Here is a 23,114-nt window from a genome sequence, read left to right on the forward strand (position 1 = left end):
TTGTTATTGGACTTTTGTGCTCGTCACGGATTGTCCATAACAAACACCATGTTCAAACATAAGGGTGTCCATATGTGCACTTGGCACCAGGACACCTTAGGCCGCAGTTCCATGATCGACTTTGTAGTTGTGTTATCGGATTTGCGGCCTCATGTTTTGGACACTCAGGTGAAGAGAGGGGCGGAGCTTTCTACCGATCACCACCTGGTGGTGAGTTGGCTGCGATGGTGGGGGAGGATGCCGGACAGACCTGGGAGGCCCAAACGCATTGTGATGGTCTGCTGGGAACGTCTGGCAGAGGCTCCTGTCAGAGAGAGTTTCAATTCACACCTCCGGGAGAACTTTGAACATGTCACGAGGGAGGTGCGGGACATTGAGTCCGAGTGGACCATGATTGGAGCTGTGGCCGCAAGGTTGTTGGTGCCTGTCGTGGCGGTAATCCCAGAACCCGTTGGTGGACACCAGCAGTGAGGGATGCCGTCAAGCTGAAGAAGGAGTCCTATCGGGTTCTTTTGGCTCATAGGACTCCGGAGGCAGTGGACGGGTACCGACGGGCCAAGCGGTGTGCAGCTTTAGCGGTCGTGGAGGCAAAAACTCGGACATGGGAAGAGTTCGGGGAAGCCATGGAAAACTACTTCCGGACGGCTTCGAAGCGATTCTGGACCACCATACGCCGCCTCAGGAAGGGGAAGCAGTGCACTATCAACACCGTGTATGGTGCGGATGGTGTTCTGCTGACTTCGACTGTGGATGTTGTGGATCGGTGGAGGGAATACTTCGAAGACCTCCTCAATCCCACCAACACGTCTTCCTTTCAGGAAGCGGTGCCTGGGGAAGCTGCAGTGGACTCTCCTATTTCTGGGGCTGAGGTCGCTGAGGTAGTTAAAAAGCTCCTCGGCGGTAAGGCCCCGGGGGTGGATGAGATCCGCCCGGAGTTCCTTAAGGCTCTGGATGCTGTGGGGCTGTCTTGGTTGACAAGACTCTGCAGCATCGCGTGGACATCGGGGGCGGTACCTCTGGATTGGCAGACCGGGGTGGTGGTCCCTCTCTTTAAGAAGGGGGACCGGAGGGTGTGTTCCAACTATCGTGGGATCACACTCCTCAGCCTTCCCGGTAAGGTTTATTCAGGTGTACTGGAGAGGAGGCTTCGCCGGATAGTCGAACCTCGGATTCAGGAGGAACAGTGTGGTTTTCGTCCTGGTCGTGAAACTGTGGACCAGCTCTATACTCTCAGCAGGGTTCTTGAAGGTGCATGGGAGTTTGCCCAACCAGTCTACATGTGCTTTGTGGACTTGGAGAAGGCATTCGACCGTGTCCCTCGGGGAGTGCTCAGAGAGTATGGGGTACCGGACTGTCTTATTGTGGCCGTCCGCTCCCTGTACGATCACTGTCAGAGCTGGGGGGTGGACTCCGCCAAGGCTGTCCTTTGTCACAGATTCTGTTCATAACTTTTATGGACAGAATTTCTAGGCGCAGCCAAGGCGTTGAGGGGAACCGGTTTGGTGGCCACGGGATTAGGTCTCTGCTTTTTGCAGATGATGTAGTCCTGATGGCTTCATCTGACCGGGATCTTCAGCTCTCACTGGATCGGTTTGCAGCAGAGTGTGAAGCGACCGGAATGAGAATCAGCACCTCCAAGTCCGAGTCCATGGTTCTCGCCCGGAAAAAGGGTGGAGTGCCATCTCCGGGTTGGGGAGGAGACCCTGCCCCAAGTGGAGGAGTTCAAGTACCTATGAGTCTTGTTCACGAGTGGGGGAAGAGTGGATCGTGAGATCGACAGGCGGATCGGTGCGGCGTCTTCAGTAATGCGGACGTTGTATCGATCCGTTGTGGTGAAGAAGGAGCTGAGCCGGAAGGCAAAGCTCTCAATTTACCGGTCGATCTACGTTCCCATCCTCACCTATGGTCATGAGCTTTGGGTCATGACCGAAAGGATAAGATCATGGGTACAAGCGGCCGAAATGAGTTTCCTCCGCCGGGTGGCGGGGCTCTCCCTTAGAGATAGGGTGAGAAGCTCTGCCATCCGGGAGGAACTCAAAGTAAAGCCGCTGCTACTTCACATCGAGAGGAGCCAGATGAGGTGGTTCGGGCATCTGGTCAGGATGCCACCCGAACGCCTCCCTAGGGAGGTGTTTAGGGCACGTCCAGCTGGTAGGAGGCCACGGGGAAGACCCAGGACACGTTGGGAAGACTATGTCTCCTGGCTGGCCTGGGAACGCCTCGGGATCCCCCGGGAAGAGCTAGACGAAGTGGCTGGAGATAGGGAAGTCTGGGCTTCCCTGCTTAGGCTGCTGCCCCCGCGACCCGACCTCGGATAAGCGGAAGATGATGGATGGATGGATGGATAGGGCCCAAGGCATGGGTAACTTACACATCTGTGAAGGCACCATTAATGCTGAAAGGTACATACAGGTTTTGGAACAACATATTTCAGCAAGACAATGTCAAGCCACATTCAGCACGTGTCACAACTGCAGTCCAGACTTGTCTCCCATGGAAAATGTGTGGCACAATATGAAGCGTAAAATACGACAGAGGAGACCCCGGACTGTTGAACGACTGAAGCTCTACGTAAAACAAGAATGGGAAAGAATTCCACTTTCATAACTTCAACAATTAGTTTCCTCAGTTCCCAAACGTTTATTGAGTGTTGTTAAAAGAAAAGGTGATGTAACACAGTGGTGAACATGCCCTTTTCCAACTATTTTGGCACATGTTGCAGCCATGATATTCTAAGTTAATAATTTTTTGCAAATGAGTTTGAACATCAAATATGTTGTCTTTGTAGTGCATTCAACTGAATATGGGTTGAAAAGGATTTGCAAATCATTTTATTCCCTTTATATTTACATGTAACACAATTTCCCAACTCATATGGAAACGGGGTTTGTATATATGTAAATATTACATATATGTTACATTTTATATTGCTACTATAATACATTTTTAGTCTACTGCAGTGGTTCTCAAATGGGGGTATGCGTACCTCTGGGGGTACTTGAAGGTATGCCAAGGGGTACTTGAGATTTTTAAAAAATAGTCTAAACATAGCAACAATTCAAAAATCCTTTATAAATATATTTATTGAATAATACTTCAACAAAATATGAATGTAAGTTCATAAACTGTGAAAACAAATGCAACAATGCAATATTCAGTGTTGACAGCTAGATTTTTTGTGGACATGTTCCATAAATATTGTTTATGTTTAAAATGTTCTTTTTTTGTGAAGAAATGTTTAGAATGAAGTTGATGAATCCAGATGGATCTCTATTAAAATCCCCAAAGAGGACACTTTAAGTTGATGATTACTTCTGTGTAGAAATCTTTATTTATAATTGAATCACTTGTTTATTTTTCAATAAGTTTTTAGTTATTTTTATATCTTTTTTCCAAATAGTTCAAGAAAGACCACTACAAATGAACAATATTTTGCACTGTTATACAATTTAATAAATCAGAAACTGATGACATAGTGCTGTATTTTACTTCTTTATCTCTTTTTTTTCAACCAAAAATGCTTTGCTCTGATTAGGGGGTGATTGAATTAAAAAAATGTTCACAGGGGGTACATCACTGAAAAAAGATTGAGAAACACTGGTCTACTGTATACCTTTTTGTTTTCGCCCTCTTTTTGTGCCCTTGTGTGAATTACCCTTTCCATCCTTTGTAACCGAGTGACTGTGTGGAACAATTTCCCTTGTGGATCAATACATTTCGTCTTAGTCTAAGTCGTCGAAGTCTAAGTCTAAGTATAGTGTTGGCTACTAGAGGAGACCAAACCAATCATAGTGTGATGTTCAGTATCGTGGCCACTGATTGGCTCAGCATTACTATATTGGACTAAAAGAGTACAAAGGTGAGTAGAGGGTGTTATTTCATTGGCTTTCCATGTACTTTTCTATAGATTTACACAAATAAATGAAAATATATGGTCTGGTGAGATTATGTCAGTAATTTCCAAATGTACTGAACATTAACAGAAACTAGGATGGTGTTTTAAATCTGAAAAAACAGAATTAGAGGCTTTTTTAAAATTTTTTAAATCCATCCATTTTCTACCCCTTGTCAAATGTTTTATTTTTTTTAACTTTTATAATAGCAATGTGCCAACTTCGCTGGTTTTGGGTTTTGTACTATAGATGATAGTGTGGCAGGTTTACAGGACCCACAGGAAGAGCCCTAAAAAGGAACCATTCCTCTCAGTTTGTGCACATTGCAACAATACTACACAGCAACCAAAAAAAAGGAAGGAAAAAGTGTTGTGCATCTTTGCCTGCTTTTGAGAGGTTCCACATCCTCCTAACTTATGTTGAGGTGCAGCGAGCACTAAAGGTAAGGGCTTTTTAAAAAGAAATGGGAGAAATTCCTTATTTGAAGCGCTTGTGGGGTATGCTGAGATGTGTTTACATTGTTGTCGTCAGTTGGAACTATAATGTAAGATGACCTACTTCTGTGTAGATTGCTTAAAAAAAAAAGACACGCCAGGATGCGGGCGTGCGTGAGAGTTGACAAGCTTTCTTTTGGACGGTCTATGTGGCTTTTCAGCAAGTTGTGGTCTCGAATGCACGCTCTCAGGAAGCTGAGCTCTGGCTTAGCAAATATGTCAGCTGCCTTGTGATTGGTTGCATCATTGTGGGTCTGTAGTTCCAGTGTAGTCGGTTTCAGAATGGTTTTACCGTCAAGGTTCGCAGCGACCACCGTTTCTTCTCAGATATGAAGCCACTGCGACATAACGCCTCTGTCATCATGCTCCTCTTGACTGGGGAATCAACATTTTCCATTATTTGCTTCATGCTACATTATTTCCATGATGCATCTTTGTTTTTTTTCCAAATTATTCCAGAAGAGATTTGTTGTGCAGCGGGTAAGTCTAGAATGCTCCTATTGTGGTGTGCGTTGTAATTTTGAGAGGGGACCGGCACAAATAGTAGCAACAATACTGCAACCTGCTGGAAAACCTGTAGCAAGACAGGAGAGCAAAGAGCATTAAGACAGCAACAAGATCACCTGCTAAACAGAGGCTCAGCAACCCGCGGCTCTTGAACCGCATGTGGCTCTTTAGCGCCACCCTAGTGGCTCCCTGGAGCTTTTTCAAAATTGGAAAAAAAGAGAGGGGAAAATATATTTGTTGTTTTGATAAGGTTTGATTGATTGAAACATTTATTAGTAGATTGCACAGTACATATTCCATACAATCGACCTCTAAATGGTAACACTTTCAACTTGTTTAAGTCGGGGTCCACGTTTCTGTAGCAGGACAAACATGACGCAAATCTTCCTAATTGTTAGAAATCCCACTGTTTATAGTAAACATGCTTCACAGATGACAGTATTTTGGCCAGCACCGTTTTGTCCTACTAATTTTGTTGGCCCTTGAACGCACCATAGTTTGTTTACATACAACTTTCTCCGACGCTGCCGCAGAAAGACGTGTTTCATGCCACTCCCTCTTTGTCTCATTTTGTCCACCAAACTTTTTATCTCGTGCGTGAATGCACAAAAAGTGAGCTTTGTCAATATAATCGACTTGTGCGGAGTGCTAATAACCCATGCTAACATGCTATTTAGGCTAGCTGTGTGTACATATTGCATCAATAAGCCTCGTTTGTAGCTATATTTTAATTTATTTCACTTATGTCCTCTGTGTATTTACTTTATATTTGCATGTCTCATGACACATTTTCTGTATGTAATATTGGCTACAATACTGATTCTCTCATGTTGTTCCAGACCACAGCAAAGTTAATCTTGTTGTTCCAGACCACAGCAAACATTACCCAGGTTGCAAAGATTGTAATACATCTATTGGAACACAACCTGTCCTTTCCTTTAACTTGGACACACACATTTATACATTTGGCCGTTTTAAACAAGTAATTTCCAGGAGTTATCTACCCTCTGAGACACTTACTTCATGTGTTGCCTTCATTGTCACAGGTACATAAGGTGTTTTACTTTTTGCAGCTCCAAACAGATTAGTTGTTTTGTATTTTTCGTCCAATATGGCTCTTTCAACATGTTGGGTTGCTGACCCGTGCTAAACAGTGATTGGTTTAGCTTGTTTCAAGGGGGGACATGCAGGCTAAACATTAGTTATAAGAAACAACAGGCTATAACAACACCTGCTGGAGAACCAGCAGCTAGACAAAAAAAACCCCGGAAACAATAGAAGGTGATTGGTTTAACTAATTAAGAGGGTGCAGGTTGAGAGAAACAAAATAAAGCAACTCACCGTGCTGGCTTTTTTTAAAGAAAGGGGTAAAGGGACAAAATAGAACAAAGGGTTATTTTTTATATCATCACATGCCAGTTGTGAAAAAAGACAAAAAGAAAAGAAAAAAAATCAACCCACTGGGAACAACCCTGGAATTTAATAGGGCACGCCGGAAAAAAAATTCAGCTCAAAAAGCAACAAGAGGGGACAGCCAGGCATGAAAATATTTTCTGCTAGTGTTTAGTTTAAGGCAGTGGTTCTCAACCTTTTTTCAGTGATGGACCTGTAGCCTGTATGTTACTTAAGTAAAGCACTGTACAAGTATTAGGTAAACAATGAATTATATAACTGGGCTAGATCAGAAGAAACTAAATTCAGCTCTAGGAATGGAGAGAAATGAAGACCGAACACAGGTTTTAAGTTTAAATGGTACCAAATTCTATTAAAGAATTATAGGAAAAATAAACAACAAAAAGACATGTAAATTCGAATGGCCATTCACATTTTCAACATAAATTACAGAACGTTCAATATTTACAATGTGATACAGTACTTGATTCAGTCCTTGTTTTTACCAAGAATGGTATAGGCGCAACACGACAGATTATTAAACGACCTTGCAAAGTCCACGTTGTGGTGGCAGTGTTCAGTGGGGTTTTAGTGAAGGTAACAGGGTAAATGTGAAAGTTCAGGGAGGACAGAAATGAAATTGTTGCGTTATGAAAAACCAAAGGGAAAAAACAGAGCGGCTGCTGAGGAGCCTCCTACCCGCCCGGGGCTCGGTTGGGTGGGTTCAGTTGGGTTGGTTCGGTTCCAGGCATAAAGTTTCACTCTAGTTCAGGCTCTAGCTCGCCATCCAACATGGCCTGTACAACAAGGGCAGGACCAGTCAATTTTCCAGTGCGCGCACACAAAATACATTCAGATACTAAATACTAAATAATACTACTGTATTCAAATAGCAAGCATATTTCTTAATATTGTACAATAATTCATGAATTCAATTACAATAAATAATATAATTTTTATATCAAAATATTAATTCTCTAATATCAAAATCTACCAATTGCAACCACAAATAAAGTGCATAGCAGACAGTGGTTCACTGGACTGCATCATAAAATGCATTGAATGCATAGCATTGACAACCATCAAACAATTAACACAACCCAGAAACAAATCAGACAATTGTTGAGAGTGCTAACGTTTCATTCAGTTGACTATATTCAAAGAAACAGGCATGTAAGCAGATGCTAACAGCTCCATTCAAAATGAATGTAGCGGCTAAGCTACACAGATGCAACTCACCAATTCCGCAGATAAATCACACTTAAACACTCTCGCACGACGACCCACGGCTTCAGTAGTGGGCTCCTGCAGTTCGACATTATTACATTTCAGTTAAAAGCTTAGTTAGTAATTAGAGTCAAAACCGAGTCACATACCTGCAGCGACGTCCCTCTAGCTTTTCCTGGAAGCAGCCCACTACTGGATTTTATGCTTCCCGCAATAGGTCACGTGACCGCGTGACGCAATGACGCACGTGGCCATGTGACCGCGTGACGTAATGACGCACGCAAAGACGCGAAAATAAATAGGATATTTAATTAGAAATAATATTCAATGGGGTTTTGAGAGGATATTTAAATACAATTATTTAAATAGGAAGATTTAATTACAAAGCATATTCAATGGGGTTTTAAAAGGATATTTAAATGAGGATATTTAATGGGGTTTTCTCACCCAGGTTACATACCCCCTGCGAACATTTTTAAATTCAAGTAGGCCCTAATCAGAGCAAAGCATTTTTGGTTGAAAAAAAGGGATAGGTAAAATACAGCACTATGTCATCATTTTCTGATTCATTAAATTGTATAACAAAATATTGCTCATTTGTAGAGGTCTTTCTTGAACTATTTGGAAAAAAAAGATATAAAAATAACTAAAAACTTGTTGAAAAATTAACAAGTGATTCAATTATAAATAAAGATTTCTACACATAGAAGTAATCATCAACTTAAAGTGCCCTCTTTGGGGATTGTAATAGAGATCCATCTGGATTCATGAACTTCATTCTAAACATTTCACCACAAAAAAAGAAATTTTTAACATCAATATTTATGGAACATGTCCACAAAAAATCTAGCTGCCAACACTGAATATTGCATTGTTGCATTTATTTTCACAGCTTATGAACTTACATTTATATTTCGTTGAAGTATTATTCAATAAATATATTTATAAAGGATTTTTTAATTGTTGCCATTTTTAGAATATTTTTTAAAAAATCTCAGTACCCCTTGGCATACCTTCAAGTACCCCCAGGGGTACGCGTACCCCCATTTGAGAACCACTGGTTTAAGGGACGGGAAGAAGAGAATGGTAACAATTAAAACGAAATAATCAATGACGCGTGCCACTTCATTACTCATACAAAGCTTTTTTTTCCAATCCCGCTGCCCCCGTTCTTGCGCTTCAGAGGAAAATGCGTTCGAGGTGTGCTCATTTGGTTCAAAGTGAGATGAGTAAGCAGTGTCCCCATTAAAAATGAAAGTAGACGTGAACATGAGATTACGTAACGAAGTGAGACCCAGACTGAAGAGGAGCCATCAATAATGCAAAGGTTGACATTTGCCTTTGGTTTGCAGCCGGTCAATCAATGCAGGTCAACGGGATTGAAAGAGGAAAGACCATGAGCAGACACAAAAGGCGTTCTTGCTGCAGGCAAAGATTATGAATATGATATACGAGGATACTTCTATTCAGGAAGTCCAGGCAGAAAACAGTCGCACTGTGTTCGGGACAGGAAGTCTATATATGGTACTGACGTGGAACGCAGCAGAGATGACAATCATGGGAGAGATAACCTTTTATATGAAACACTTCTTCAATCTCTCAGCTGCAGAGGACTGAGAGGGGCGGGCCTTTGAGTGAAAAAGGGAGAGAAAAGTGGAACCTCAGCCAGAAGGACCATCGATGGACTTGGGTTTGCTTCAAGGACAGGAGAGGGACAGGATCCTGGAAGTGCTTCGGAGGGACAAACTGCTGCGTAAGATAGAGGAAGACAGGATCAGGTGAGTTTTCTCTTTTTATGTAAAATCAGAAGGCTAATACCGTATTTTTCGGACTATAAGTCGCAGTTTTTTTTCATAGTTTGGCCGGGGGTGCGACTTATACTCAAGAGCGACTTATGTGTGAAATTATTAACACATTACCGTAAATTATCAATATTATTTAGCTCATTCACGTAAGAGACTAGACCAGTGGTTCTTAACCTGGGTTCGATGGAACCCTAAGGGTTCGGTGAGTCGGGCTAAGGGGTTCGGCGGAGGTCAAGACACACCCGACTCATCGTAAATAAAAACTTCTCCCTATCGGCGTGTTACGGATACGACAACAACAGAAGACTGATCTGCAAGTGGGCAATTTGTTGTGAGTTTATGCACTGTGTCGCTTTTGTTGTTTGAACAAGTTGATGTTCATGCCCGGTTCATTTTGTGCACCAGTAAAAACAACATGGTAACACTTTAGTAACATATTGCTCTTAACTAGTCATTATTAAGTACTTATTAATGTCTTATTCGGCATGGCCTTATTATAAGCCTAACCCTCTAACCCTGGCCCTAACCCTAACCCAGGGATGTCCAAACTGCGGCCCGGTGGCCATTTGCGGTCCGCAGCTAATCGTTTACCGGCCCGCCACACATTCTGCAAAAATTGCAAAATTGATAGTATTGCAAAAATAAAAATAAAAACATTTTTAAAAAGTGGAATGAGGTGAAATCTAACGAGAAAACGTGGCAATGTTGACACAAAGCTGCCATGCAGGCATTTTTTCCCCTTTTGTCTTTATTTTCTTTCTTTTCCATTGCTCAAAAAAATAAATAAAAAAAGGACAAAAAAAATCTGTGTTATAATGAATTATTACTTAAAAAATATCACTTTAAAATGTTTTATGTGGAAAAAATATTGCATATGTTATTGGTTGCCATATAAAAACATCAAAGTTTTGACAAAAGAGCATAAAACAAACAAAATAATAGTTCCAACTTAAAATCGACAGATATATCGGATGTTGATCTTGAAATTTAAGTGTTAAAAGTAAAAAAATAAAAAATAAAAAAGCATCATTTTATGAGTGGGGAACCTTTCGGATCTCAAATATTTAGTAGGATTTTATCTAACTTTTCACTGTGATTACTCAAAAATATTAAATAATTATAATCAATGCTGTCCTGCATTATTGATCTTTGAAGGCTTTAATTGCTAAATAAAGGAACTCTCCTGAAGGAATCAATAAAGTACTATCTATCTAAATACTGCATATTTCAGTTTTACTATAAAAAACAAAGTTATCTTTGACAGAAAAGGCATAAAACCTTATTTGTTTTACTTTGAATCAACCTCAAGTTGATATAGAGATTTACTGTAAGCATCAAATAAAAAATAATAATAATTTGACTTATTTTTAACATTTTAGTGACTGAGACCCTCTATGCTCACCAGGAGCCCTAAGGTTTAAAAAAAAATAAAAAAAATCCATAGATTTTGTGATGGTTTGAAAATGAAAAGTATCAAAATGGCCCCCGCATGCTTACATTTTTCCTTATGCGGCCCTCTGTGGAAAAAGTTTGGACACCCCTGCCCTAACCAAATAACTCTAAACTAAGTCTTTGTTACTTAGAATGTTCCTCTAGTGTCCAAAAAGCTCTAAATTAAGTCTTTGTTACTTAGAATATGTTCCCCAACATACTAAAGTGTTACCAAAAACATACAACTTTGTCTTGAATTTGAAAAAAAAAAAAATTATTTTATTTTTGACTAAAGAAGGGTTCGGTGAATGCGCATAAGAAACTGGTGGGGTTCGGTACCTCCAACAAGGTTACGAACCACTGGACTAGACGTATAAGATATTACGGGATTTAGCGATTAGGAGTGACAGTTTGGTAAAGGTATAGCATCTTCTATATGTTATAGTTATTTGAATGACTCTTACCATAATATGTTAGGTTGACATAGCAGGCACCTTCTCAGTTGGTTATTTATGCCTCATATATCCATCCATCCATTTTCTACCGTTTATTCTCTTTTGGGGTCGCGGGGGGCGCGTACTCTTATTCAGCCTGTTCACTATTCTTTATTTATTTTAAATTGCCTTTCAAATGTCTATTCTCTGTGTTGGGTTTTATCAAATAAATACTTTTAGTCAACAACTACAGTATCATCTACTGCAGTGTTGGTCAACCACTGTGCCGCGGCACACTAGTGTGCCGTGAGATACAGTCTGGTGAGCAGTGGGATATGATATAATTTCACCTATTTGGGTAAAAAATATTTTTGCAAACCAGTTATTGTAGTCTGCAAATGATGTGTTGTTGAGTGTCGGTGCTGTCCAGAGCTCGGCAAAGTAAGCGTGTAATACTCTTCCATATCAGTAGGTGGCAGAAGGTAGCTAATTGCTTTGTAGATGTTGGAAACAGCGGGAGGCACACTTAAGGTAAAAATGTGTCTAATGCTTAAACCAAAAATAAACAAAAGGTGAGTGCCACTAAGAAAAGGCATTGAAGTTTAGGGAAGGCTATGCAGAACGAAACTACAACTGAACTGGCTACAAAAACAGAATGCTGGACGACAGCAAAGACTTACTGTGGAGCAAAGACGGCGTCCACAATGTACATCCGAACATGACATGACAATCAACAATGTCCCCACGAAGAAGGATAAAAAAACAACTGGAATATTCTTGATTGCTAAAACAAAGTAAATGCGGGAAATATCGCTCAAAGGAAGACATGAAACTGTTACAGGAAAATACCAAAAAAAGAGAAAAAGCCACCAAAATAGGAGCGCAAGACAAGAAACTAAACAGCAAAACAGTGCAAATAAGTCAGGGTGTGATGTGACAGGTGGTGACAGTACACCTACTTTGAGACAAGAGCTATAGCGATGCATGCTTGGTTATGCTTTAATGTCCATCCATCCATCCATCATCTTCCGCTTATCCGAGGTCGGGTCGCGGGGGCAACAGCCTAAGCAGGGAAACCCAGACTTCCCTCTCCCCAGCCACTTCGTTTAGCTCTTCCCGGGGGATCCCGAGGCGTTCCCAGGCCAGCCGGGAGACATAGTCTTCCCAACGTGTCCTAGGTCTTCCCCGTGGCCTCCTACCGGTTGGACGTGCCCTAAACACCTCCCTCGGGAGGCGTTCGGGTGGCATCCTGACCAGATGCCTGAACCACCACATCTGGCTCCTCTCGATGTGAAGGAGCAGCGGCTTTACTTTGAGTTCCTCCCGGATGGCAGAGCTTCTCACCCTATCTCTAAGGGAGAGCCCCGCCACACGGCGGAGGAAACTCATTTGGGCCGCTTGTACCCGTGATCTTATCCTTTCGGTCATGACCCAAAGCTCATGACCATAGGTGAGGATGGGAACGTAGATCGACCGGTAAATTGAGAGCTTTGCCTTCCGGCTCAGCTCCTTCTTCACCACAACGGACCGGTACAACGTCCGCATTACTGAAGACGCCGCACCGATCCGCCTGTCAATCTCACTATCCACTCTTCCCTCACTCGTGAACAAGACTCCTAGGTACTTGAACTCCTCCACTTGGGGATCCAACAATTGCGACACCGACTTTTTAGTTTAGTTTTTTTATGTTTTCTGCTGGTGGTGTGCCTCTGGATTTTTTCAATGAAAAAACGTGCCTTGGCTCAAAAAAGGTTGAAAAAACACTGATGTACTGTAGCATAGCTTGTCTAAGAAAGAACTGAAGTAGGTTCCTGCCTTGGCCCTAACTTTACACCGATGGCTTTCCTCTCAGGAGAATGAAGTTTGAGCTGCAGGAGCTGCGGAGGAGAGGCGCCAAGAGTTGTAGCAAAGAGTACGGTAAGAGGACGTGCGCTCGCTGCCAGAGGCCGCTGGGAAAGTGGTGTAACACTGGGGAAGTCTGCCGGGGATGCAGCCACCGCATCTGCAACAGGTGTCGCATGAACACTGGAGCGGCGGGCTGGAAGTGCACCGTCTGCTACGCCGACAGGTAGACCACCTCTCACGCTCTCTGGCCTATTGCATGTTAAAATCTTGTTAAGTCTTGACTTTGATTGATTGATACTTTTATTAGTAGATTGCACAGTTCAGTACATATTCCGTACAATTGACCACTAAATGGTAACACCCCAATAAGTTTTTCAACTTGTTTAAGTCGGGGTCCACGTTAATCAATTCATGACTTTCCCTATTGCAAGACTAATGAAGGTTTATTCTGAGTCAATGGCCTATTTAAGCAAGTATTAGTTATGTATTCCACAATAACACAATTTTTTATACAGGGAGGTGAAGATCCGGTCTGGAGAATGGTTTTTGGACCAGAAAACTAAGAAATATCCAACTGTCAAAGGTTTGTGTGCGTCCGTGTTTCAGCACTAACTTCATGACTCAGCAGTGCATTGCAATCAATCGACCCGTAAAGCTACAACGGTGCTCGAGTAACGTAACGACTTCTGGTATTTCTGTAACATCACAACATTGTTCTTGTGACGCTACAACATTATTCTAGGAACGCTACAAATGTGATCTTATACCATGACAACACTACAAACGTGATCTTATACCATGACAACACTACAAACGTGATCTTATACCATGACAACACTACAAACGTGATCTTATACCATGACAACACTACAAACGTAATCTTATACCATTGCAACATTATTCTAGTAAAATGTAAAACTTATTTTTGTAACACTACAACAATTTTCTAGTAACTTTACAAACTTATTCTATCAGCAATACAAGCCTATTCCAGTAACATTACAAATGTATCCTATCAACAATACAAACTTAGTCTAGCAACACTACAAACGTATTCTACTTACAATACAATATTCTTGTAACATTACAAACTTATTCAAGTAACGATACAAACTTACTCTAACACTAAACCATTATTTACTGTAACATTACAACATTCTAGTAACACGACAAATGTCTACTAATACCATTACGACATTATTCTAGTAAAATTAAACTTATTTTGTAACATACATAAATTTTGTAGTGACTTTACAAACATTCTATCAACAATACAAACCTATTCCAGTAACATTACAAATGTATTCTATCAACAATACAAACTTAGTCTAGTAACACTAAAAACTTATTCTAGTAATATTACAATATTCTTGTAACATTACAAACTTATTCTAGTAACAATACATATTTTATTAACAGTACACCTGCAGCAGCCTTAATGCTGTTTAAGTTAATATACATTTTATGGAAGGTGCTTTATGTTTATTTAAAGAAAATGGGACTAGTTACTTTATTTGAATGCTTAGAGTAATTACAAGGCTCACTTGATTTGTGATTATTACATTTGTCTAAGTAACTGTTTTAATTAAGGGACAAGCGGTATAAAAATGGATGGATGGAACAGTTTTAATTGCATATATGGCGGAAGGATCTGTGCGGTATGATGGTTTTGGACGCTATGTGTTATGGGTAATGATGCTACTTCATTCTTGTAATATGACAATTTTTAAACAAAACTACTTTTCATTCATAATGAGAGCACTTTATTCTTCTAATATGACATTTTTCATGAAAAATGCAACTTTTTACTCATGATACATTATTCTTGTAACACAACTTCTTCACAAGGAATGTACATTTTTACTCTGAATGATATTACTTTATTCTGGTAACATGTCCTTTTTTAACAAAGAAAGGAACATTTTACTCGTAATATAATAGTCATTTTTTTCCTCCCTTTTCTTCCTAGACAAATACGAGACGGTTGGAGAGAAACTGTTAAAGACCTACAGCATGCTGAGGTATGTTTAATACTTGTACATATTTGTAACATGTCCGACTAATACCAAAATTGATCATTGACAGTCACATATCAATCGTCCCGGCCACTCCGCCGCCCCACTCGGATTTTCACTTTCTGAGCAGATCTGGGGTAACGTACATGCAAATTAATGCAAATGAGGTATCAAATATATATACATAATTGGTGTTTTTTCTTACACATTAGGATGAGAACGAAGGCAGCGTTTTTCCTCGATCGGTGGAAGATTTTATGTTTTCAATCAGCAGCAATATTAAAAGTGAGTGTCAATTATGCAGCAGTCAATGGAGGTAGGCAACAATTTCTTCTTATCTCCGTGTTACTTCCTAATGATAGCGTCTCATAAATAAGGAGGCCGATATTTCATCACATGCAGCAGCAATATTGTGCAAAGTCCTGCAACAGTCCTCACATACTAACCTTATGTCACTTGGTCTTCCTGTTTCTAGAGATTTCCAAATCTCAAAATGACGTTCGAGGGGACTTGCTGAACGTGGACGGCGGTAAACCTTTGCACTACAGTACGCAGAAGAGCCTGTCAGACACCAACGTCAGCACATGTGTCAAAGTAGGTTGCCATTAAAGCCGCCATAAGTAAGACATTTCCAGAAGAGTTTGAACTAACAATCAGGAAACCATCGGCTGTTGAGCCACGGATCGCCCAATAATTTCAGGGGCTTATGATGATGGTGGACCAGCCAGGACACCTCTTGGAGTGGCATGCAGTGCTTGTACAAAATTTAAATTAAAACATTTAATTAAAATATAGACAAAATAATATGTAATGATAACAATGCAAGTACCGTATTTTCCGGACTATAAGGCACACTTAAAATCCTTTTTTTTCTCTCAAAACTTGACAGTGCGCCTTAAAACTCGGCGCGCCTAATGTATGGAATAATTCTGGTTTTGCTTACTGACCTCGAAACTATTTTATTTGGTACATGCCATCCATCATCCATCCATCATCTTCCGCTTATCCGAGGTCGGGTCGCGGGGGCAACAGCCTAAGCAGGGAAATCCAGACTTCCCTCTCCCCAGCCACTTCGTCTAGCTCTTCCCGGGGGATTCCGAGGCGTTCCCAGGCCAGCCGGGAGACATAGTCTTCCCAACGTGTCCTGGGTCTTCCCCGTGGCCTCCTACCGGTTGGACGTGCCCTAAACACCTCCCTAGGGAGGCGTTCGGGTGGCATCCTGACCAGATGCCCGAACCACCTCATCTGGCTCCTCTCGATGTGAAGGAGCAGCGGCTTTACTTTGAGTTCCTCCCGGATGGCAGAGCTTCTCACCCTATCTCTAAGGGAGAGCCCCGCCACACGGCGGAGGAAACTCATTTCGGCCGCTTGTACCCGTGATCTTATCCTTTCGGTCATGACCCAAAGCTCATGACCATAGGTGAGGATGGGAACATAGATCGACCGGTAAATTGAGAGCTTTGCCTTCCGGCTCAGCTCCTTCTTCACCACAACGGACCGGTACAACGTCCGCATTACTGAAGACGCCGCACCGATCCGCCTGTTGATCTCACGATCCACTCTTCCCCCACTCGTGAACAAGACTCCTAAGTACTTGAACTCCTCCACTTGGGGCAGGGTCTCCTCCCCAACCCGGAGATGGCACTCCACCCTTTTCCGGGCGAGAACCATGGACTCGGACTTGGAGGTGCTGATTCTCATTCCGGTCGCTTCACACTCGGCTGCGAACCGATCCAGCGAGAGCTGAAGATCCCGGTCAGATGAAGACATCAGGACCACATCATCTGCAAAAAGCAGAGACCTAATCCTGCGGTCACCAAACCGGAACCCCTCAACGCCTTGACTGCGCCTAGAAATTCTGTCCATAAAAGTTATGAACAGAATCGGTGACAAAGGACAGCCTTGGCGGAGTCCAACCCTCACTGGAAATGTGTTCGACTTACTGCCGGCAATGCGGACCAAGCTCTGGCACTGATCGTACAGGGAACGGACCGCCACAATAAGACAGTCATAATACCCCATACTCTCTGAGCACTCCCCACAGGACTTCCCGAGGGACACGGTCGAATGCCTTCTCCAAGTCCACAAAGCACATGTAGACTGGTTGGGCAAACTCCCATGCAACCTCAAGAACCCTGCCGAGAGTATAGAGCTGGTCCACAGTTCCACGACCAGGACGAAAACCACACTGTTCCTCCTGAATCCGAGGTTCGACTATCCGACGTAGCCTCCTCTCCAGTACACCTGAATAAACCTTACAGGGAAGGCTGAGGAGTGTGATCCCACGATAGTTGGAACACAACCTCCGGTCCCCCTTCTTAAAGAGAGGAACCACCACCCCGGTCTGCCAATCCAGAGGTACCGTCCCCGATGTCCACGCGATGCTGCAAAGTCTTGTCAACCAAGACAGCCCCACAGCATCCAGAGCCTTAAGGAACTCCGGGCGGATCTCGTCCACCCCTGGGGCTTTGCCACCGAGGAGCTTTTTAACTACCTCAGCGACCTCAGCCCCAGAAATAGGAGAGTCCACCACAGATTCCCCAGACACTGCTTCCTCATAGGAAGACGTGTTGGTGGGATTGAGGAGGTCTTCGAAGTATTCCTTCCACCTGTCCACAACATCCGCAGTCGAGGTCAGCAGAACACCATCCGTACCATACACGGTGTTGATAGTGCACTTCTTCCCCTTCCTGAGGCGGCGGACGGTGGTCCAGAATCGCTTCGAAGCCGTCCGGAAGTCGTTTTCCATAGCTTCCCCGAACTCTTCCCATGTCCGAGTTTTTGCCTCCGCGACCGCTGAAGCTGCACACCGCTTGGCCTGTCGGTACCTGTCCACTGCCTCCGGAGTCCTATGAGCCAAAAGGACCCGATAGGACTCCTTCTTCAGCTTGACGGCATCCCTCACCGCTGGTGTCCACCAAGGGGTTTTAGGATTGCCGCCCCGACAGGCACCAACTACCTTGCGGCCACAGCTCCGATCTGCCGCCTCGACAATAGAGGTGCGGAACATGGTCCACTCGGACTCAATGTCCAGCACCTCCCTCGTGACATGTTCAAAGTTCTTCCGGAGGTGGGAATTGAAACTTTGTCTGACAGGAGACTCTGCCAGACGTTCCCAGCAGACCCTCACAATGCGTTTGGGCCTCCCAGGTCTGTCCGGCATCCTCCCCCACCATCGCAGCCAACTCACCACCAGGTGGTGATCGGTAGAAAGCTCCGCCCCTCTCTTCACCCGAGTGTCCATAACATGAGGCCGCAAATCCGATGACACAACTACAAAGTCGATCATGGAACTGCGCCCTAGGGTGTCCTGGTGCCAAGTGCACATATGGACACCCTTATGTTTGAACATGGTGTTTGTTATGGACAAACTGTGACGAGCACAAAAGTCCAATAACAAAACACCACTCGGGTTCAGATCCGGGCGGCCATTCTTCCCAATCACGCCTCTCCAGGTTTCACTGTCGTTGCCAACGTGAGCGTTGAAGTCTCCCAGTAGGACAAGGGAATCACCCGGGGGAGCACTTTCCAGTACTCCCTCGAGCGTTCCCAAAAAGGGTGGGTACTCTGAACTGCTGTTTGGTGCATAAGCACAAACAACAGTCAGGACCCGTCCCCCCACCCGAAGGCGGAGGGAGGCTACCCTTTCGTCCACCGGGTTGAACTCCAACGTACAGGCTTTGAGCCGGGGGGAAACAAGAATTGCCACCCCAGCCCGTCGCCTCTCACTGCCGGCAACGCCAGATTGGAAGAGGGTCCAATCCCTCTCGAGAGAAGTGGTTCCAGAGCCCTTGCTGTACGTCGAAGTGAGTCCGACTATATCCAGCCGGAATTTTTCGACTTCGCGCACTAGCTCAGGCTCTTTCCCCCCCAGTGACGTGACGTTCCACGTCCCAAGAGCTAGCTTCTGTAGCCGAGGATCGGACCGCCAAGTGCCCTGCCTTCGGCTGTCGCCCAGCTCACAATGCACCCGACCTCTATGGCCCCTGCTATGGGTGGTGAGCCCATTGGAGGGGTGACCCACGTTGCCTCTTCGGGCTGTGCCCGGCCGGGCCCCATGGGAACAGGCCCGGCCACCAGGCGCTCGCCATCGTGCCCCACCTCCGGGCCTGGCTCCAGAGGGGGGCCCCGGTGACCCGCGTCCGGGCGAGGGAAATCTGGGTCCATGATGTTTCTTCTTCATAAAGGTCTTCGAGCTGCTCTTTGTCTGATCCCTCACCTAGAACCTGTTTGCCTTGGGAGACCCTACCAGGGGGCTTTATGCCCCCGGACAACATAGCTCCTAGGATCATTGGGACACGCAAACTCCTCTACCACGATAAGGTTGCAGCTCAGAGAGGAGGATTTGGTACATGGTGAAATGATAAGTGTGACCAGTAGATGGCAGTCAAACATAAGAGATACGTGTAGCATGCAATATGACTCAAGTAAACAACACCAACATTTTATATGTTCCATTGAAAATATATAACATTACTAGAAAATGAATGGATGGATGGATGGACACAGTGCTCAAAAATCTATCAATATGGTTTATTAGGACTTGGGTAATCTATGAAGCCACACCACTTGATGGATTGTACTGTACTTGACCACGCTGCAAACCTGCAGGCGGCGCACTTGACTTGTTTTGGATCTGACCACTGGTAAATTAAGCAAATCCGATTAAGTAACAGTATAGGATACTTAATTGCTGCATAATTGTGTACAATACTGAACTAAATTGTGTACAATTATTGAGCTCTTTATTGAAAAATGTATAGCAATAATAAAACCTATTTTTTACCATACAAATACACTTCAAACCTACAGGGGGTGCACTTGACTTCCAAAAGAGACAAGCGGTAGAAAATGAATGGATGGATGGATTTGACCCCTGGTAAATTAAGCAAATCGGAATAAGTAACAGTATAGGATACTTAATTGCTTAATTGTGTACAATACTGTACTTAATTGTGCACAATTATTGAAAAATATATGTATAGTAATAATAAAACCTATTTTTTTACAATGCAAATACGCTTCAAACCTGCAGGGGGCGGACTTGACTTGTTTTGGATTTGACCCCTGGTAAATTCAGCCAGTGGTTCTCAACCTTTTTTCAGTGATGTACCCCCTGTGAACATTTTTTTAATTCTAGTACCCCCTAATCAGAGCAAAGCATTTTTAGTTGAAAAAAAAGAGATAAAGAAATAAAATACAGCACTATGTCATCAGTTTCTGATTTATTCAATTGTATAACAGTGCTAAATATTGCTCATTTGTAGTGGTCTTTCTTGAACTATTTGGAAAAAAAGATATAAAAAATAACTAAAAACTTGTTGAAAAGTAAACAAATGATTCAATTATAAATAAAGATTTCTACACATAGAAGTAATCATTAAATTAAATTCCCCTTTTGGATTGTAATAGAGATCCATCTGGATTCATGAACTTAATTCTAAACATTTTTCACAAAAAAATAAATCTTTAACATCGATATTTATGGAACATGTCCACAAAAAATCCAGCTGTCAACACTGAATATTGCATTGTTGCATTTGTTTTCACAGTTTATGAACTTACATTCATATTGTGTTGAAGTATTATTCAATAAATATATTTATAAAGGATTTTTGAATTGTTGCTATTTTTAGAATATTAAAAAAAAAAAATCTCCCGTACCCCTTGGCATACCTTCAAGTACCCCCAGGGGTACGCGTACTTCCATTTGATAACCACTGAATTGAGCAAATCTGATTAAGTAACAGTATAGGATACTTCATTGTGTACAATACTGCACTTAATTATGTAAAATTATTGAGCTCTTTATTGAAAAGTATATGTATAGTACTAATAAAACCTATTTCTTTACAATGCAATTACACTTCAAACCTGCAGGGAGCGCACTTGACTTATTTTGGATTTGACCCCTGGTAAATTAAGCAAATCGGATTAAGTAACAGTATAGGATACTTAATTGTGTACAATACTTAATTGTGTACAATTATCGGGCTCTTTATTGAAAAATATATGTATAGAAATAATAAAACCTATTTCTTTACAATGCAATTACACGTCAAACCTGTAGTGGGCGCACTTGACTTGTTTTGGATTCGACCCCTGGTAAATTAAGCAAATCGGATTAAGTAACAGTATAGGATACTTAATTGCTTAATTGTGTACAATACTGTACTTGTGTACAATTATTGTGCTCTTTATTGAAAAATATATGTATTGTAATAATAAAACCTATTTTTTACAATGCAAGTACGCTTCAAACCTGCAGGGGGCGCACTTGATTAGTTTTGGATTCGACCCCTGGTAAATTAAGCAAATCGGATTAAGTAACAGTATAGGATACTTAATTGTGTACAATCATTGAGCTCTTTATTGAAAAATATATGTATAGTAATAATAAAACTTATTTTTTACAAAGCAAATACGCTTCAAACCTGCAGGGGGCGCACTTGATTAGTTTTGGATTTGACCACTGGTAAATTAAGCAAACTGGATTCAGTAAGGATGCTTAATTGCTTAATTGTGTACAATACTTAATTGTGTACAATAATCGGGCTCTTTATTGAATATGTATAGTATTTGTGGGTTCTTCCGAGGATGTTGTAGTCGTAATGATTTGTGCAGTCCTTTGAGACATTTGTGATTTGGGGCTATATAAATAAACATTGATTGATAGGCGCCAGTGCCCCCCGCGACCCCGAAAGGGAATAAGCGGTAGAAAATGGATGGATGGATGGATGATAGTAAAAAAAAACGATTTCTTTACAATGCAATTACACTTCAAACCTGTAGGGGGCGCACCAGACTTGTTTTGGATTTGACTCCTGGTAAATTAAGCAAACTGGATTAAGTAACAGTATAGGATACTTAATTACTTAATTGTGTACAATACTTAATTGTGTACAATTATCGGGCTCTTTATTGAAAAATATATGTATAGCAATAATAAGACCTATTTTTTACGATGCAAATACGCTTCAAACCTGCAGGGGGCGCACTTGACTTGTTTTGGACTTGACCCTTGGTAAATTAAGCAAACCGAATTAAGTAACAGTATAGGATACTTAATTGCCATACAACGTTAACCATTATTAATATTATTAAAAACGATCTCTTTAAACACTATGAGAAATGAGGAGGGAGCAAAAAGGTATCTATAATTCTTATTTAGCACCCAAAAGAAGCTAATCGGCGGCTAGCTAGTTAGCATATAATGCTAGCTAGCAATTATTTTCATCCAATTTATACACCTTTTTGAATTTGGACTTACCTAAGTTGTTGTTGTCTCCAGCTGTACCAAGGCCTGAGTCTTCAAAACCTGTTCAAAAAGAGCAAAGACAGCGACCCAGAATGTTCCTCCGCCGGGACTGAAGAGGAAAGTTCCAGAAGCTCTGACAACTCTGATGGGAAACAGGTGCGCTGCTAAACTACTATTTTTTTATTTTATTTTATTTATTTATTTTTTAAACGTTGTCCCCTTTGCTTTTTTTATGAGAGCGTTTCGGCCACAATTTAAGTGATAATTAAGAGCTAAAAAGTCATGTTTATAAGATTTTAAAAAAAAAGTGGTAATTGTGAGATACAGAGTGGTCAAAATGGGATAAAAAGTCATAATCATGGGATAAAAAATCATAATCATGGGATAAAAAGTCATAATCATGAGATAAAGTCATAATCATGGGATAAAAAATCATAATTATGGGATAAAAAGTCATAATCATGGGATAAAAAATCATAATCATGGGATAAAAAGTCATAATCATGAGATAAAGTCATAATCATGGGATAAAAATTATAATTATGGGATAAAAAGTCATAATCATGGGATAAAAAGTCATAATCTTGCGATAAAAAATCATAATCATGGGATAAAAAGTCATAATCATGAGGTAAAGTCATAATCATGGGATAAAAATCATAATCATGGGATAAAAAGTCATAATTATGGGATAAAAAGTCATAATCATGGGATAAAAATGATAATCATGGGATAAAAAGTCATAATCATGAGATAAAGTCATAATCATGGGATAAAAATCATAATCATGGGATAAAAGTCATAATCATGAGA

General features: G+C 41.9%; 2 protein-coding genes and 2 long non-coding RNA genes across 7 annotated transcripts in view; 1 reads left to right on the forward strand and 3 right to left on the reverse strand.

The window, feature by feature from the left end:
* Positions 1–4,775, reverse strand: part of prkg3 (protein kinase cGMP-dependent 3) — a 65,067-nt gene extending 60,292 nt beyond the window's left edge. The window contains exon 1 of one of the 2 annotated variants that reach the window (XM_061885998.1): positions 4,680–4,775. The gene's annotated coding sequence lies outside the window, so the exon portion shown is untranslated. The remainder of the gene's footprint in view (positions 1–4,679) is intronic. The other variant, XM_061886000.1, reaches the window with a different exon arrangement.
* Positions 4,320–23,114, forward strand: part of sytl3 (synaptotagmin-like 3) — a 43,351-nt gene continuing 24,556 nt past the window's right edge. For 2 of the 3 annotated variants that reach the window (XM_061886004.1, XM_061886001.1), the window contains exons 1-9: positions 4,647–4,867; positions 9,117–9,291; positions 13,036–13,251; positions 13,544–13,611; positions 14,998–15,049; positions 15,114–15,180; positions 15,256–15,328; positions 15,519–15,637; positions 22,335–22,457. In XM_061886004.1, coding sequence (XP_061741988.1) covers positions 9,194–9,291; positions 13,036–13,251; positions 13,544–13,611; positions 14,998–15,049; positions 15,114–15,180; positions 15,256–15,328; positions 15,519–15,637; positions 22,335–22,457 — 816 coding nt within the window. In that variant the 5' untranslated portion in view covers positions 4,647–4,867; positions 9,117–9,193. Of the gene's footprint in view, positions 4,336–4,646; positions 4,868–9,116; positions 9,292–13,035; positions 13,252–13,543; positions 13,612–14,997; positions 15,050–15,113; positions 15,181–15,255; positions 15,329–15,518; positions 15,638–22,334; positions 22,458–23,114 lie in introns of those variants that run through there. The other variant, XM_061886002.1, reaches the window with a different exon arrangement.
* LOC133542144 (uncharacterized) lies at positions 6,699–8,191 on the reverse strand. The gene is made up of 2 exons (XR_009804069.1): positions 7,526–8,191; positions 6,699–7,083 (listed from the first exon to the last, which is right to left on the reverse strand). It is a non-coding gene; the product is annotated as an uncharacterized LOC133542144 (long non-coding RNA).
* On the reverse strand, positions 8,225–22,564 carry LOC133542143 (uncharacterized). The gene is made up of 3 exons (XR_009804068.1): positions 22,314–22,564; positions 15,490–15,604; positions 8,225–9,262 (listed from the first exon to the last, which is right to left on the reverse strand). It is a non-coding gene; the product is annotated as an uncharacterized LOC133542143 (long non-coding RNA).

This window comes from Nerophis ophidion, linkage group LG24 (genome assembly GCF_033978795.1).
Source record: "Nerophis ophidion isolate RoL-2023_Sa linkage group LG24, RoL_Noph_v1.0, whole genome shotgun sequence".
In the NCBI taxonomy this organism is placed as follows: domain Eukaryota; kingdom Metazoa; phylum Chordata; class Actinopteri; order Syngnathiformes; family Syngnathidae; genus Nerophis; species Nerophis ophidion.